General features: G+C 38.6%; 1 protein-coding gene across 3 annotated transcripts in view; it reads right to left on the bottom strand.

Annotated features, from left to right (window-relative positions):
- Rabgap1 (RAB GTPase activating protein 1) overlaps positions 1–18,810 on the bottom strand; it is a 114,953-nt gene extending 96,143 nt beyond the window's left edge. The window contains exon 1 of one of the 3 annotated variants that reach the window (XM_021193476.1): positions 18,640–18,810. Coding sequence is in view for 1 of the 3 variants with exons in the window: in XM_029536946.1 (XP_029392806.1) it covers positions 18,640–18,674 (35 nt within the window). In the remaining 2 variants the exon portion in view is untranslated. Of the gene's footprint in view, positions 1–10,480; positions 10,544–18,639 lie in introns of those variants that run through there. The other 2 variants (XM_029536946.1, XM_021193477.2) reach the window with 2 other exon arrangements.
- Positions 18,811–18,927: the final 117 nt, after the last annotated feature.

Here is an 18,927-nt window from a genome sequence, read left to right as displayed (position 1 = left end):
GAGTTCCAGGACAGCCAGGGCTATACAGAGAAACCCTGTCTCGAAAACAAAAAAAAGCAAAAAACAAACAAACAAACAAACAAAAAAACTATCTACCAGTGCCAGAAATTGTGCTCATGCCTTTAATCCCAGCATTCGGGAGGCAGAAGCAATCAGATCTCTGAGTTTGAAGTCAACCTGGTCTACAACCTGGTCTACACAGAGAAACCCTGTCTTAAAAAAAAAAAAAAAAAAAGCAAGCAAGCAAGCAAACAAAAACTATCCACAGATGCAGGAGAAATAGATGGCTCAGAGGTTAAGAGAACTTTCCTAGGTTCAGTTCTGAGCACTCATATGGTTGCCAACACCCATCTGTAACATCTAGGGGATCTGATGGCATATTATATTATATCCTATGGATCTATTGGCCTCCATGGTACCAGACACTAGCAAGGTGCATAGGCATATATATAGGCAAAACAACCATATACATATAATATCAATAATTCTTTAAAAATAAAACAAAAACAAAACTATCCCCATAATGCGCTGGGTAGTGGTAGCACACACCATTAATTTCAACACCCAAGATGCAGAGGCAGGCAGATTTCTGAATTCGAGGCCAGCCCGGTCTACAGACATTAAGGGCTACACAGAGAAACCCTGCCTCAAACAAAAGCAAGCAACTAACCAAAAACCAAACCAAATCAAACAACCAACCAAAAAAGCGATAGCAAAATTTCAAAACCCAAAGTCAATAAAAATGACCATTTCCTTATTCTGAAACTATCATTTCACCTTTGTTTCCTACTTGCCTACCATTGCATATTTAGGTTGCTTTCCTTCTGCCTGTACTAGACATGCCACCCTCTCCCTATTACCTTAACTATCTCATTACACACTAATACTACCACAGACCTATTCTCTGAGTTCCACATAAGCACTGCGTTGTGGTTTCTTTCTTTTTTATTCACTATCAAGTGTCTGATACCCTTCATCTATCCTTCAAAAAAGTCTCTCTGGTTCTACCTTCCTAATGCTGTGACCCTTTAATACAGTTCATGTTATGCTGACCCCAACCATAAAACTATTTTCATTGCTACTTCATAATTGTAATTTTGCTACTGTTATGAATCATAATGGAAATATATAAACATGTTTTCAGATGGTCTTAGATGACCCCTGTGAACAAATTGTTTAACGCCCAAAAGGGGTCTTGACCCACAGGTTGAGAACCACTGTTCTAGAGTTTCTTAGTTAATTAATTCCTTAGTTACAGAATTTCTAAATATTACATATGACCCTATAGCCAATCCTTTTCCACCTTCCTCAAAATCCCTGCTAATTCCTGAAGGAAAATAGAATGAGGTACGGTGAGATGGTTCAGGGGCTAAAGGTACTTCCTGCCTTACCTGAGTACTTGTATTGATCTCGGAACCTACATGGTGGGAGAAGAGAACAGACCCTAAAAACTAATACTCTGACCACCTCCATGCAAGCATAAAATAAGTAGATAGATAGACAGACAGACAGACCGACCGACCAATTGATAGATCAGAGATGGCTGGAGAAATGGCTCAGTAGTTAAGAACACTATTCCAGAGGAATTCTGGTTCCCACACTCACATCATGGTAGCTTACAACCATCTTTAACTCCAGTTCCAGGGGATCTGATGCCCCCTTGTGGCCTCTGCAGGCATGCAGCATGTACACAATACACAGACATGCATGCAAACAGAACACCAATACACACAAAATAAAATAATGGCTTCTCCTTTGGCATGTTTAATTGTGATGTTTAACAGACACCCTTACAATTTAAGATTACACTTTAACAAATTCTCTAACAAAAACAAAATAAAAAATAAAATGGGCCTGGAGAGATAGCTCAACTGTTACAAACACTAGCTGCTCTTCCAGGGTACCCTAGTTTCAATTCCCAGTACCCACCTTGTAACTCACAACTATAACTCCAGTTTTAGAGGATCTCATACCCTCCTTCTAGCTTAGACGGTGTGTATGTGGTACACAGGCATACATAAAGGCAAAACACCAACACACATAAAAAAATATTTTAAAAATTAAAAAATTTAAATAGAAAAGAAAAATAAATGAAACTCAATTTCTTTGAATCACTTAGTCTTCAAAGTCTTGAGCCCAGCTATCATTTTAATCTTACTACACAATCAAATCATACCACACAATCTTCAAAATAAGTCTGCCAACTTTTAGGCTCTTAAGTCTTTGTACACGGTAGTTCCTAAATGAGAAATGTGTTTGTATTTCCCCAGTGAGCTTTTTCCCCTCCAATAAAATTTAATCACCTAGTTAAGAAGTCAGTCCTTCCATTCTCCTTCTGAAATGTTCATTATTTTATGCTAGTGCTTCTAAGTCTTTTTGTTTGCTTTTATATCTTAACACAAGAATTATGGTATATACCATATTTACTCTAAAGTCATTTTAGAAGTAAATATCAACTATAAACCACCATGTTACACGTTGGAAATACTATGTTTTATTTATATTATCTTCATATGCTCGCTTACTAGAAGTGCGCTCAGTAAAGTTGAATGGTTGATTCACTGTCCTCCAAATCCATGTATTCCTCATCTATGTATTCAATTGAGGATCAAATATATAAAAAAAATTACATCCATACCCAACATGTACTTTCCCCCCACAGAACTTAAGGATACAACATAACAAAAGAAAAGTATTTACATTGTATCAAGTATTCTAAGAAATGAGTTAAAGTATGTGGGATATGAAATGTCCAGAGTATATGCAAATATTATACCATTTTCGCATGAGCAGGGGTCTTTGAGCGACTCTCATACCCTGTAAGATACTAGGGAACAATTACTGTATGAGTGTAATTGGTAGGGCATAGTAATAGAAAGACAAGTGACCAATATGCTACACTATATTAAAGTACTTGGAAATATAACTACAGAAAACTATTAAGAAAAACCCCCAAATCCAACAACAGCACATTCTTTTGAGACAAAAATCTCATGACATAGCCAGCCCCAAATCGGGCCTTAAAATCCTAGTTCCTTATCTCAGCCTTCAGGGTGCTAGGATTCCAGGAGTATGGCAACTGCCCCAGCTACTGCCCTTGATCATCTCTTGACTCTATCAAAACCTCAAATGTCATGGCCAAGAAGATAATTAAACAACAGAGTCTCAAAATATACCCTGGGATTCCTTTGGACCATAGACACTCATCACTTCCTTCTTATTTGCCACCATTTTTTGTTGCCCAGTAAGTAAACTGTGTTGTTCAATAAGCAAATGAGTATAGCTTTATGGAATCTTAAGGAGGATATTTAATATACCTTGCTAAATCTAAAAAGAAAGTAATATGTATTAATTTCTGAGTGCTAGTTTTAGGCCCAATATGGAACTAAAAAGCACTCAAAAACATTATTGTCAGTGCCACACTAACCTTGTCAGATGAATATTAACTTTGTATGACAGACCAAAGCTAAGACAGGTTGGGTAATCTGCTTTAGTTCACAGAGAAATTATGAAACTTGGTGCAAACAGACACCTAGATGTTCTGCTCTTTTCTGAGCTGTATCTCACTCCTTGGTATCCCTATCTCCATTCTTTATGTATTCCAGTTCAGGATCTACAACAGAAAGTAACAAGACAAGACTCAAAGATGCCATAGCAGGCCAATTCCCACAGGATTTGTATCTTTTAAAGTAAAATGAGTACTGGGGAGATGGATCAGCAGCAAAAGTCACTATTGCCATGACAATCATGAGAACCTAAATTCAGATCCTTACGACCCATTTTAAAGAATAGAAGCCAGGCAATGTGGCATGTGCCCATAACACCAACACCAGGGTGTGGGTTAAGAAAACTGAAGCTCACTGACCAGGTAACTTAACTGATGAGCTTCAGATTCAGCAAGAGAACCTACCTTAAAACAAGAAGCAAATGGGGACAACCCCCAATGTCCACCTCCAGCTTTCACAGGCACATGTGTACCTCATACCCCTCAAAACCCAGTAAGGTTCTATGGTGGGGCTCAGTTACAGAGCACCGGCTTGGGTATTGTGAGGCTTTGAATTTGATCCTGAACACTAAAACTAAATAAGCAGAGTAATAAGGGAATACATACATCGATTGATCTTAGTTTTTCTTTTTCTTTTTCTTTTTTTTTTTTCAAGACAGGATTTCTCTGTATAGCCCTGGCTGTCCTGGAACTCACTTTGTAGACCAGGCTGGCCTCGAACTCAGAAATCTGCCTGCCTCTGCCTCCCAAGTGTTGGGATTAAAGGCGTGCACCACCACGCCTGGCTGATCTTAGTTTTTCTTGCACTAGTTTTCACATGCATTTCTCATTGCCTAACCCCCAAAAAGGAAATGATCTATTAACTCAATGGAAACCTCTCCCTACCTTTAAAAATATAGATTATTTTCCACCACTAATTGCTAAACAATAGGTATGGCTTTGTTTTAACATCTGACGCTTAACTTAGGGCTGCTGCTTTGAACTGTATTAAGTGAAGTAACAGAATCGTGTGAAAGCAAGCCTTCTCATTAATTGCAGCTTAAATTGAAAAACCAAAAAGAACAAAAAAATATTATCTTGGGTATACTTGAAATTAAAAATTAGAAAAGTCAACTTAGCTAAAAGTTACTCTTTAACAAATGATGAGACAAAGTTTTCTTTTAAATGTTCCACAAATTGCAATCCTTTCTACCATCACAGTCAAATACACATGTGCTACACTTCAGCACTTGAGACATGTTTAAGTGTCAGGTTCTGTGGCACTAAGCCCATCCACACCACTACCATTTAGGAAGTCTCTCATCTCCAGTCTCCTGGAGCCACCATTCTATCTTCTGTTACCATGACTGTTGTACCCCTGGGAACCTCTTAGGCAACTGAATTACAGAATATCTATCTTTTTTCTAAGTGGATTCTTTCATAATGTCATTCAAGTTAATCAATGTTGTAGAAGACATGCATCCCTTTTTTTTTAAGAAAAAGGATTTTGTTTAAAGGCTTAATCACAAGTCTCAAATATAAATTTGTTTATCTCAGGTTAAAACTCTGAAAAGTCACAAAACAAGGGGCTAAGCTCACCAGCTAAGAGTACTTATTGTTCTTACAGAGGACTTGGTTTTGGATCCAGCACCATATGCCCTCACATTCCCTGGAACTCCAATTCCAAGGAATTTGACAGTCTCTTCTGGCCTCTATAGGGATCAGGCAGGCAATAAAACAATGCCCTTACAAAAATGAATATTTAAAAATAATGCCTACAGAAAGTCAATGTTTTCAGTTATTGTTCATTTTTTTCAGAAGTAATCAAGCCTTGTTTACCTAAATAAATGTAATAGGTTTTTTTTTTAAAAAGTAAGACTTAAAGTTTGATTTTTTTTTCCCTTAAAACCTTACACAATGTTGTGATTTTAGTTATGTAACATGAGGGGACTGAATTGTACTATTTTATGAATTATTAAAGAAAGGAAAAAACACCAGACACTTTACAGTGCAATATTGAATAGGTCTATTTTAATCAATGAAGAAACTGAATCTCAAATTTACTGAGTAGCTTTATCTCCAATCTCATATTAAATTAAGTATAAGATTTTGGGATGTTCATGTCTTTCTGTTCCCACAGTTAATACTCCTCCCACTATACTGAGACATGACAATTTTCTTACCTGTGTTGATTAGCTGAATGCAATAATGCTGATACTGAAGATATAAAATGGTCTTCCAATGTTCCTATGGCTACTTCAGGAAACTACATTTTCTCCCCTCTACAATTCTCAATACGCTGGCTTCATACCACTTCCAAGTAGTATCTCTAAAACTAAATATCTAAATTGCTACTTGAAAGCCAATTTCACAATAGCTGGAAACAATATGAAAATAGCTGCCGGGCGTTGGTGTCGCACACCTTTAATCCCAGCGCTCAGGAGGCAGAGACAGGCGGATTTCTGAGTTTGAGGTCAGCCTACTACTAACAGAGTGAGAGTTCCAGGACAGCCAGGGCTACACAGAGAAACCCTGTCTTGAAAAAAACAAAAAACCAAAACACAACAACAACAACAAATAGCTTAATATTAATGAATTACTAGTGCTTATTGTCAATGTCATTTTATTCTTCCAAGCTCTGCTAGCAAATTTTTTCATTTTTTTCTAAACAGATTTAAGAAGCATAATATAATTTACATTAGCATTGTATAAATATAAAAATATAAATGCTGTAAATTAAAGCACTGTAAGGCCTTTCAAAGTTTTTTTTTTACCCTTTTAGGAAATTAGTCAACATAACTCCTTATACATAATTAAGAAAATTAATCTATTACATTTAGAATATTCACTGTACTTGAGATCTGAAACGTCTGATTATTCACTCCCCTTTACTGTCTGTGAACTTAATATCCAGCAAACAAGTCATTCAGTAGAAAACTAAAACCTAAGAGCAATGTAATGTAGTTTCTCTTTTCTGTAATCTGTTTGCTTTTTTCAGAGGAGGATGTTGAGAGCAGACCAAAAATGTTAGATAGAAGACTGGTTAATATTGACAAAGGGAGTCAGGCAGTGATGGCGCACACCTTTAATCCCAGCACTTGGGAGGCAGAGGCAGGTGGATTTCTAAGTTCGAGGCCAGCCTGGTCTACAAAGTGAGTTCCAGGACAGCCAGGGCTACCCTGTCTCAAAAAACAAAAACAAAAACAAACAAACAAAAAACCAAAAAAAAAAAAAAAAAAACTGACAAAGGGATGGAGAACATTAAGGAAGTTTACCAAGTACATGGTAGCAGTTTATTAGCATCTCACACTACTAAATTCGCATTTGCACAAGAAGATACAAAATTCACATATATTTAACTTCTATTCATGTATTAAATCTATCTGAAAAAAAAAAAAAACTTTTCTTAAAACCAAAACCAGAATACTGTAAACACAGGTCTGGTTAAGTATTAACATTTCAAGATTAGACAGAACTCAGCTTTTTACCTGAAATACAGAGGATGTAATAGGTAATTCACGACAATAAAGAAATAATTTTTCTTTTGCAAGTAATCAGAGGTTTAGATACAAAATAGATAAATAAAAGTCCAGTGTCACTGAACAGTTCATTAATCAGGATTCCTTCAAAGGCACTGAGCTCAAAATACTGGCCATTTCCATAAATATTGTACATACACTCAACATTTAATCTAACATACTTACTATACTTCTAACATCCTCAGAGTTGAGTTGGGCATAGTAGCTCACCTTTAATCCCAGCTCTTGAGGAGCAGAGGCAGGTGGATCCCTTTGAGTTCAAGGCCAGCATGGACTACAATACTAGATTCCAGGAGCTACATGAGACTGTGAGATCCTGTATCAAAAACCAACAGCAACAACAAAACCCCATTCTCAGTCTGCATAGTAGATCAAGACTGTACACTGTAGGCTGTATCTCCCAAAAAGGCTAATGGAAATTGGGGAAGAGAATGTTCAAAAACAAATTACTGCTAAACTTTGAGTAACACTATGTTAAATTTATCACAGAACACATAGTTAATATACCATAACAAGCCCAACACAAGCTACCAGTGAGGTGTTGTTTATATTTCCAGCCGCCAACAGAAGACTACACTGGCTACGCTGCCTAGAGACAGACTACTGGCTTATAATGGAAGTACTGATCTGACAAGGCCTTAACCAGAAATCCCCAACAACTATGCATTGGGCTCTTAGGAAAGTACAGACCTCTAAGTTTGGCAACACTGCCAAACAAAATCTATTTCCATATTTTACTACCAAGGTAATACTATTTAGCAACCATCATGAACTTACAAGACAGAATTGGAGTTTTATTTTACTTTTTAGTGACTGAGAGAAGGGATGGGGTACTAGGCCTTACAAAGCAGAGTCTTCAGAGTATTATGGTAAATGTAGATAGAGAAAGGAACCTCCAGGCCAAACTCTACAAAGTAGCATGTTCATGACTTGCATGCTTCCATATTTGGCCAGTTTTTGCACATGAAGAAAAACAGTGCTTTTAAGAGTCATCAACAATGGCTGCAATCTAAGTGTAAATACCCATGCTAATGTTGATTTGCTTATTAAAAAAAAAACAAAAAAACACTAACAATACTAGGAGAGGACAAAAGTGCAGGGAGATAACCAGGTGAAAAACAAAAATCAAGAAAAAACAAAACAAAAATCAAGAAAACATTCCTAAGCAGCTTTAGGTGAGGTAGGATTTTCCTTTCAGAAATTTACATGGGTATCTATTCTTTATCTTTGAATTTTCTTTCCTTAGTATCTATGAATAGTTGGTTTAAAAAGAGAAAGCAATACATACAAAGTACCCAAAATGATTTAGGTACATGGTAAAAGGACCTGAAGATAAATAATGTTTTAGTTCCAAGAAAACGGTGACTCTTGTCTATTTATTTACTTGATGAAAAAAAGTCTAATGATACATGATAATCTGGTAAGTTGCAAAGATACTTATGGGCAGCCTATGTCATAACATTAGGACATAAATAATCCCTTGAAAGTGACTTGTTATAACAGTTACTAGGGAATTGTCCTTCATAGTAGGCTTTATCTAGCTGGAAATTTACTAAATGACTTTAAAAGTTCACTTATTTATAAAATCATGACTCTATTGTAGATAATATGCACAATACGCTTCTCATTATGAAGGAGAAAAGGGAAGAGCCCATGTTTAAGAGTCATGCTATGCTGGTAATCACTTGTAAATTGTAATCAAAATACCATGCCAAAATTCACACAGTTGGTAAGTTCCCAAAGATATAGCTTAGTAAGGCCAGTGAGTTAAATGAAAACTGAGTTTAAAAATCAAAACAAGATTGTACAGTGTAGTGTATCTTGGTGGCAGATCACAGAATTGCATCACTAGCCATGTAGACTCACAAACACTCATACACACACACAGTTGATGAAACTGAAAAATGTACCACAACATTTAGCAATATGGTAACTTTAATCATGAAACTGATCTGATAGTTTGCATTAAACATGTAAATGTTATTTATTTTTTTTTGGTGGTTGTTCTTTGAGACAGGGTCTTTATATGTAGCCCAGGCCAGCCATGAACTCATGATCCTCCTACTTCAGCTGCTGAGCATGACATGTAAATTAAAATGTACATACATACAAATTAGTCATTCAAATTTTAATTCAAATTCTGACCTTTAAAGAAGATCATAAATCCTATCCTTTGTTCATTCTCATTTCCTATTTAAGCTTTGGCTAAATCTTCAATATACAATATAATCTATAGTATCATGAATAGATATGGATTAATACAACAGGTCCTTTGCTTTCATTAAAAAGTTATACATGCACTTCTTTGGCACCAGCGCTTTTTTTTTTTCAATTGACTTTTCAGTTTGACAACTTCACTATCATCCATTGTTTCTCTGCCTAAATAAAGTAGTTGGAAGCCCACGTACTTACATCACGCTCTATTCACCAGAATGTAAATACAGAAATTGATCTAAATGAAAATAGCAAATACAATAGGAACTCTGTATTGATAGTCTTCTGTCCCTGATATTCTTCTCCCATGGTAGGGGGACAATACCCCTCTGACCGTCCCCCCCACCCCCCAATCTCAAATTCAAGTTGGAGCACAGTTTTTAAAAGGAGCGCTACAAGCATGGTCATGAGTTTAAGTCTGCTTAGGACACTTGCTTCCGAGATAAATGGATCCTTTGGGCACCACAGGTATGAGTAGGATTGTAAAAGCAGGTGCAGACCACAAATGTAGGTATTAGTAAAGACAAGGAACCTGACTACCATCGGGGGATGGACAGCGCACCCCTGGAAGGCTGGAAAAAGCCCTGAAGGGTGCTGAAAATCAAGACACAAGGCAGGAACAGGCAGGTGTTTCTTTTAGACAGAAAGAGTGCGATGCCAGAGACACTTTAAACGCAGGTGGACAGAATGAGGTAGAAAATACCGGTAAGAGAAAGCAGAGCGACGCTGAAAGAGAGTCATTAGGCGCAGTCAGGGAAACCAGCCCGAGGCCCAAGGCAACATCAATCACATACACACCGACACAGTGGGCAACCGGAGAAACTGAGGCAGAGGACAACCGCAGGTCTCCAAACAAGACCAAGACAAAAACACAAAAGTGAAGAGAAACCGGCTTTGTTGGGAGGGGAGAGATCGCGCACAAGGGAACAGCAGTAGCAAGGCTTGGAGACAGACACCCACCCAGACAGGGGGAACCGGTTTGGGCAGGGGTTCCTGGGGGTGTGGGGGGGGTGGGAGGGTAGGGCCCGCGCGTGCGCCGTCTGCCCTCCGTGGCCGCTCCCCCACACCCAATCTCCGCTCCCCTCAGAGCTCGGCCGATCGAGAGAGCCCCCTGGAATCCCCGGCTCGACCCCACCCGGCAGGGTAGGAGGGCAGCCGGATTCTAACCGGGGCGGCGGGAGGATCCCCGCCTCCGGGGTAAGGAGATCAGGGTGAGAGGAGGGGAACGGCGAGTGTACCGGACCTGCTGCCGCTGAGCGCCGTCAGGGAGGCTCCGCCGCCTGGGCCTCCCTGCCGCCCAGCCCCCTGCTCACGTGAAGCGGCTCCTTCCGCCCTCCGGCCCGCCCCCCGCCCCACTTCATAGGCCCCGCGTTCTCCTGCGAGGCGGAGCTTCCTTCCGGCAGCCCCACCCGGGCTCGGAGCCTACCCGAGGATCGGCGCCTGCGCGCGGGGTTCAGACTCAGCTAATACTGCGACCGAGGCGGAGCGCTAGCTGGAGGGCCGGGAGGCATCTGGGACCACCTTTCTGAAGGAAGCCCTGTCTGCCAGGCAGCACTTGAGGCCGACTCAACTCCCCCAACATTTACTGAGGCGCACAGAACCAAGGATTGTGATAGTTTATTTTATAAAAACATGTCTGTCAGTTCTTTACCTCAAACTTGAGAAGATGTGTCCGAACTACATCTACAAATCAAACTTCAGACTCCATTCAGTGACCGGGTTTCAGATACTGAGGAAACTAGGAACGAATATGGTTGTTTCAGACTGTGACGCGAGGATGAGGATTTTATTTGAAAAGGTATTACAAGTTGAATACAAAGCAACAGCAACAAAGCGAAGTTTAAAGGTCCTGTCCGGGGCAGAGGCAGGCGGATTTCTGAGTTCGAGGCCAGCCTGGTCTACAAAGTGAGTTCCAGGACAGCCAGGGCTCTACAGAGAAACCCTGTCTCGAAAAACCAAAACCAAAAAAAAAAAAGTCCTGTCCGGAATGAACACACAATGTAGCTGAGAACAAAACAAGTGTGCAAGTTTTTTTGAAAATTATGACTTTGTTGTTACTGAACCTAACATTTCATGCATTTACCACGCAGCTAAAACCCAGACTTATTTTTAATTTTGAGGCAGGGTCTTCTGTCTGCCTTGAACTCACTGTGTAGAGCACGCAAGCCTACATCCTCAGGCCTTGAGACCCAGAGTAGCTAGGCCTTTGCCGCTACACAAGATATTACCAGACTGGTATGTTATTTGGGAGATGGAGACAGGAGGATCAAGAGTTTGAGGCTAGCCTGAGTTACAAGAAGCTACAAGTCACAAGACTTAGTAATTTATACTTCTAAAGCCGCTTATTCTTTATTTGAACGTGATACATTCTTACTAGTGAGTCATTTACAACGTGAACCAGGAAAGCAATTAAAAAGAAGAAAACCTTTGCTGCTACAGTTCCCCTTTGTGTCTTGTTCTTCACAAAACACCTAGACTCCTGTGGGACAAGAGGGATGCTTCCTTTTCCTTATACACACCCATTTTTAAGTATACAAATGATATTAAAAGTGAAACTATAATCTCGTGCACTCCTAACAAAATGTTTACTAGTTTGGTGGTCAACTCCCATGTATTTTTAGATTCATAAGTATAGTCAAAGTACATGTGTAAATTAAGTTTCTTTAAATAAAACTATTACATAATCAGTATGTTTGGAGAAAAAAAATTAAAAAATAGAAACAAGTTAAAACAAATTAGGAATGTCACATTTCACCACTAATGGTAACATTTCAGTTGACAAGATCAATTTAATAATCGGATGTCTTTTTTTAAAAAAAGATTTATTTGTTATATGTAAGTACACTGTAGCTGTCTTCAGACACCCCAGAAGAGAGATATCAGATCTCATTACGGATGGTTGTGAGCCATCATGTGGTTGCTGGGATCTGAACTCATGACCTTCGGAAGAGCAGTCGGCGCTCTTAACGGCTGAGCCATCTCTCCAGCCTGGATGTCTTTTTTTGACACAAGGCCTTATGTAACTCAGGCTAGCTGCAAACTCTTGATCCTCCTGCCTCCATCTCCCAAATGCTGAAATAACATACCAGAATAGTAGTATCATTTTTTAATTAATAACACCTACCTTTCTTCTGATTACTACATTTAATTAATTGACCATTAGTTGCATCTAGTTATGCCTTTTAAGTGTTTTTAAAATGTGCAATTTGAAAATGAATGGCTCTTTGTAGATAACTAAAAAATGAAAAAAATTCCTGGATTTGAATATAGCTTCAAAAAGTCTGCAATAAGTTACTGAGTTGTCTTCTAAACGCTATATTTTTGCAAACTAGAAGCTGTATCAGAAGGTTCATAGGATGTTGTGCTAGATTTGTTTCCTGATACTAGATACAATGCAATTTAGCACATAGTATCACATTGCTTAGAACATGAGATGTTGATTTAGTAAGGATGCTTGTTTACAGACTCTAACTCTTCTTTTTTTCTCTCTGTATCTCATGTCTATCCAGCTAACCTCAAATTCAATTTAGCAGATGATGATCTTGGACCTCTGATCCTATTAACTCCACCTCCCAATGCTTGGGATTACAGGCATACACCAACACACCCAGTGTTATACATGGTATGTGGTATCAAACAGAGGGTGTTTTTGCCTGCTAGGCAAGCACTCTACCACCTGGGCTAACTTCTAGCTCCTGTAGAGTCTTTGTATTGTTGCTGTTTTGAGACAGGGACACCATGTAACCAGAGTCCTTTTAATTTCTTTTTTTTTTTTTTTTTTTTTTTTTCTTTTTTTTTTTTTTGGAGACAAGGTTTCTCTGTATAGTCCTGGCTGTCCTGGAACTCACTTTGTAGACCAGGCTGGCCTCGAACTCAGAAATTCACCTGCCTCTGCCTCCCAAGTGCTGGGATTAAAGTCATGCGCCACCACGCCCAGCTCAGTGTCCTTTTAAAATATAGACTTTAGTCTATTTTGGTGCCTACGAATGCCACTAAGTAACTTATTCACAGAAAACTAATTTGGAGTTTTTAATATGCTTAGTTTTTACCAGCAGGTGACTTTGAAACTTTATATTGTATGAGTACAGTGTATACGCAGAATTTGAGGCTGCTATGAGGTATAAGAGCCAGAACACTAAGATCTCTGAATGCTAAAAAGGAGGGAAATGCAGCTCAATCTATAGACAGAAAGGTGCCTTTTGCGGGGACAGCAACAATATCATATTTGGGGCTTTCAAGAGAAAACTCTGGTAATACTGGTAGGCAAAACAGGAGGTAAGTAAGAGTCTGTTTAAGATCGAAAAAAAGTTAAATATAAGAAAGAAGGAACTAGGGTATTTAAAATACACCCCATCCAAACTTTCCTGATTACTTTCTGTTGCTTGCTCAATTAGGCCTTAGAAGTTCTCCAATCATTTTTGTGTGTGTGGAGCATATATATGTGTACAAGAGTATTTATATGTGAGCCATGTACTGTGGAGGACAGAGGACATAATATGTTGTTACTCAGGTACTGTGCACCTTTTTGAAACAGGGTCTCTCATTGTCATGGTGTTCCCTGATGAGGATTCACTGGCTAACCATCAAACTACAGGAATCCAGCAGATGCTATCTCCTCACCACTGGGACTCCAGGCATTCACTGTAAGGCTTGGCTTATTTGTGTAGGGATTGAACTTGGGTCCTTCTGCTTGTACACCAAACACTTGAGCAACTGAGTATGCCATCTACCCAACCCCACCAATGGATATTTTACTTCCATTGCTGTACTTTTCAAAGCCATAATTTATCTTGGTTCCTTTTCATAATTTCTTTCTCTTCCATGATATTCTTATTTTCACATAATGCTTTCTTGATTTCATTCTTGACTCCCAATTTCTGAGTAACCACAACATAGTTGTTTTAAAGTCTTTGTCAAATGTGACTAAAATGCATGGGTCTCTGGGTTTGATCAACACCAACACTCCATATTATTTTTAGTTAACTATTTCTTGGGGACAATTTGTGGACTTATTTTTTTTTCCTTTGGAATCAGCCACACTTTACTGTTTCTTTATAGGCTTCATGCTTTCTATATAAGGAAAAATGTATTTACTTTTATTTTTATGCGTTTTGCTTCTGCCTGCATGAATGTTAAATGCACCACATGTGTGTCTGGTGTCTGCAGGGGCAAGGAGGAGGAATCAGATCTCCTGGAACTAGAGTGTCCCAGTGAGGGTTACTATTGCTGTGAGAAAGCACCATGACCAAACCAACTTGGAGAGGAAAGGGTTTATTTAGGTTATGCTTCCACATCACTGTTCATCATTGAAAGTCAGGACAGGAACTCAAACAGGGCAGGTGCCTGGAGTTAGGAGCTGATGCAGAGGCCAGAAGGTACACTGCTTTCTGACTTGCTTCCCATAGCTTGCTCAGCCTGCTTTCTTATAGAACCCAGGAGCAACAGCCCAGGGGTAGCCCCACCCACCATGGACCAGGTCCTCCTATATCAATCTTTAATTAAGAAAATGATCTACAGACTTGCTTACAGCACCATCTTTTTTTTTTTCTTTAATTATTTTTAATTTATTTTTATGTATATCAGTGCTCTATCTGCATGTACACCTGCATGCCTGAAGAGGGCATCAGATCTCATTATAGATGGTTGTGAGCCACCATGAGGCTAGTCCCTTAAAATTCCTAAAAGTTCTGTCAAAATATAGAGTTAAACAATGGTAGCTAGACTGTGTTTATACCTCAGTGACTAAAGCAAGCAAGGGGCATGCATAGACAAGGCCCTGGGTCAGTCCCCAACACTGAAAAATAAAAAACTAGAAGAGTACTCATTTTCTGGCTGCTCTGGTCCGTCACATCCTGGTGGTCACGATGCACTAAAAATTCTGAAACCAAGATAAGTCTTTCCAAAATAAGAATTCAAAGCAAACAATTAGAATATTATATGTTCAACGATGGGTAGAATAGACATATGGAAGAAAAGTAAAGTGGGGAATTGAACATCACCAAAAAAAAAAAAAAAAAAAAAAACCCAACTACATTTAATATACATGTATGGACTATTCCATACATTAACCACAGAATACACATTCTTTTTAAGCACTTATGAGAGTCACCAGGAGAGACAACATGCTAGTCCACAAAACAAGCCTCAATGTATTTTTAAGTCCACATAAAGAGTCTTCTCTCAACATAACAAGATGAAGTTAGAAATCAAGAAGAAATTCACAAACATGTAGAAAAACAAAACAAAACAAAACAAAATGCGTGAGAGAAAAAAGCCAAAGACTACTCAGAAATAAATATAGCATACATACTTAAGTTTATAAGCTGTTATGACAATCATCAGACGGAAATTTAGTTGTAAGTCTACATTTAAAAAAAATACTTGAGAGGTGGGTGTGGTGGAGTAGAAGGTGCGTATCTGTAACCCAGTACTGGAAGACAGAGACAGGGGGGTTACCACTTCAGGGCTAAGCCCTGGCTAAATATTAAGATTAAGGCCAATCCTCACTAGACCTTGTTTCAAAATTCAAAAAGACAATAAAAGAAACAAACCAACAATAACGAAACACTCAGATCAATAACCTAAAGATTATACTACAAGGATATACAAAATGTGTATGAGTGTGTATATGTGCATACACACACACACACATATACATACAAGCAAGCTAGGCATGGTGGTGAATGGCTTTAATACCAGGACTTGGGAGGCAGAGGTGGATCTCTGTGAATTTGAGGCCAGCCTGGTTTATACAGTGACCTCTAGGACAACCAGCCAGGCTATAATAGAAACCCTGTCTCAAAACAAACAGAATAGAACAAAACAAAACAAAGAACCAAAGCTAACATAATTTTTTTTTAATTATTAAAAAAAAAAAAGATGAAAAGGTGCAAGGGGAAAAAAAATCAACAAAAATTCTGAAAAGACCTACAAAACTGACAAACCTTTACCCAGACTAATGAAAAAAAGAGACAAAATACAAATAACTATAATAAGAAATGCAACTAGGGGGGCTGGAGAGATGGCTCAGTGGTTAAGAGCTTTGACTGCTCTTCCAGAGGTCCTGGACTGCTCTTCCAGAGGTCCTGAGTTCAAATCCCAGCAACCACATGGTGGCTCACACCCATCTGTAATGGAATCTGACACCCTCTCCTAATGTGTCTGAAGACAGCTACAATGTACTTACATATAATAAATAAATAAATAAATATTTTTTAAAAAGAAAAAAGAAAAAGAAATGCAAGTAGGGATATATTACTATCAACATTATAAAAGTTTTTTTAAAAATGAGATATTGTAATAATTATATATCAAAAAGTAGAGAGTAAAAAAGAAAAGGACAGATTTCTAGAAACAATAAATAACCTAAACTGATTCAAGAAGAGAAAATAACCCTATACCAAGTAAAGAGACTGTCTTAGCAATCAGAATTTCCCAACAAGGAAAGTCTCATATCATACAGTCTTATCAGTGAGTTTTATTTAAAGACAGAGCAAACAGGTTTTTTTCCTGAAGTTTGCAAAAATTTGAGGAATTAATGCTTCCTAACACATTCTGTACATCCAGCATTGCTGACAGGAAAACCAGACAAATGCATTCTAGCTAAATAAAAATATAGAACAGTAGTAACACTTAAGAGTAGATATAAAAATAACCAACAAAATATAAACATATTAAATCCAAGACCATATTAAAAGAATTTTACCATGACCAAGTAGGATTCAACCTAATGTAGGATACAAAGTGGTTCAACAAAATAAATGAAAGGAATACATTGGTACAAGGAGTGGGGCATATGATCACCTCAGCTGATGTAGAGACAGCATCTTTTCAAGATAGCATGCTGCAGAAAGTTTGGAAGTGGCAGAAAATTCTTCAACATGATGAAGAATTCATAGTGAAACATATATACTCAATATAAAGCCAAAAAAATTCCTCTTCACATTAGGAATAAAACAAGGATGTCCACTTCTACTTTATTGTTACTAATCCTGTTCAACACTGTATTAAAACTGTTTGCCCTATTAGGAAAAAAAAAAAAAGCATCCTGTTGGAAAAGAAGTAAATGATTTCTGTTCATAGACTACACCAACGTGTAATAGAAAAATCAAAAAAGTCCACAAGAGGGGCTACCCGAATAAATAAATGAATTGCAAGAGCTATGCAAACACTTTTAAAAAGCAGTGCTTTTTAAAAATGAATTTTTTAGACACTAGCAATAAACACTATGAAAATTGAGGCTGACCCTGATAAAAATGTGTGAATGAACCAAGAATGCAGAAAACTAAGAAGACATTTCTGAAAATTTATATAAAAGGCCCGAAGAGATACCTTGTGTTTATGGGCAAGAAGACATAAATAATAATAATAATACTATTCAAAGCAACCTACAGATTTACAAAATCGAAAAACAAAAAAAAAAAAAACAAACAAAGCAAAACAAATAAAACAAAACAAAAAACGTTCCAAAAGCCGTTTCCCAAGAAATAGTAGTCAATCCTCAAATCAATACAAAAGTATGGCTGGAGATGTAGCTCAGTAGTACAGTATTTGCGTATTGTGAAAAGCCCTAGGTCCAATTCCTGATACTAAATTCAGATGGAAGTGAAAAACATCTTGAAGAACCAAAACAGTCTTGAATAAAGATGGAGCACTCACAGTAAATGCCAAACTGCCTGCAAAGTTACAATTATTAAAGCAGTATGGTACTAGCACAAGGATAAACATTGATCACCATTGACAGCTCATTAAGAAACTCTCATAAAGCGAACTGATTTCCCAAAAAGTCCACTCAATGGGCAAAAAGTTCACCTTTTCAACAGATATTACGGAAAACGGATATCCACAAAATAATACAAGGAGTTGATGCGGGAACAGCTAGCAGTGGTTATACAACATTGTACAAAGCCACTTAGCTTTAAGCTTGGTAAAAGATTAAATTGATAATTATTTGTTTCCTATAATAACACCACCAAACGGTAAATAAAATAAATGGAGAGAACGCAATAATTAAGTGGATTGGCAAAGATTTTCTCTTTGAGAAGAGGACCTGTATGATTCTTTCACCAAACAAGAACTACAGCTAGGTAGGCCTGGACGTGAACTTGTTATGAAAAAGGCGCACTAAACACTGGACAACAGGAAATCGGTCTAAGTGGCTGGCTCCAGTGCTCAAGAGAGGTATTTAGATTAACCACAGAGGTATTCAGAGGTATTCTGGTTAACCACAGATTTGTGAACGGCTAAGGTAACCAAAGATAAGGAAGGCAAGAGATTGACCTGGGAACACATAAGGAAGATTTCCTAAGAAACACCAGTATCCACAAGGGACGGGACCCAACAGCTTTCTGCATTCCAAGCTCCCACGCAGCGAGTCCACATCCCTGGGCGGGAGGGACTTACCACGGCTTGCTCGCAGACAGGCTGCTCAGGCCCATGCAGGCAACGATCGGCGGAAGCCCTTCGTGACTGCAGCGGCGAAGAACAGAGCTCGGGCCCGCCTTCCACGGAAGAACCACAGCAGCAAAGCTCACGGAGCAGACCCTCCGCAGCCCGATTCCCTGGCCTCGCCCCGCCCACAACGCGGAAAGTCCCTCTCAGGGGCCCGTCGTCCTCCGAGCATTCCGATTGGCGGAGATGACCATGGGACCTGGAAGTTGTCTTTGTCCGGCCAGGGCTGCCCTTCCGGTT

The sequence above is a fragment of the Mus pahari genome, chromosome 3, assembly GCF_900095145.1.
Source record: "Mus pahari chromosome 3, PAHARI_EIJ_v1.1, whole genome shotgun sequence".
In the NCBI taxonomy this organism is placed as follows: domain Eukaryota; kingdom Metazoa; phylum Chordata; class Mammalia; order Rodentia; family Muridae; genus Mus; species Mus pahari.
This window is presented reverse-complemented; position numbering and strand designations above follow the sequence as displayed.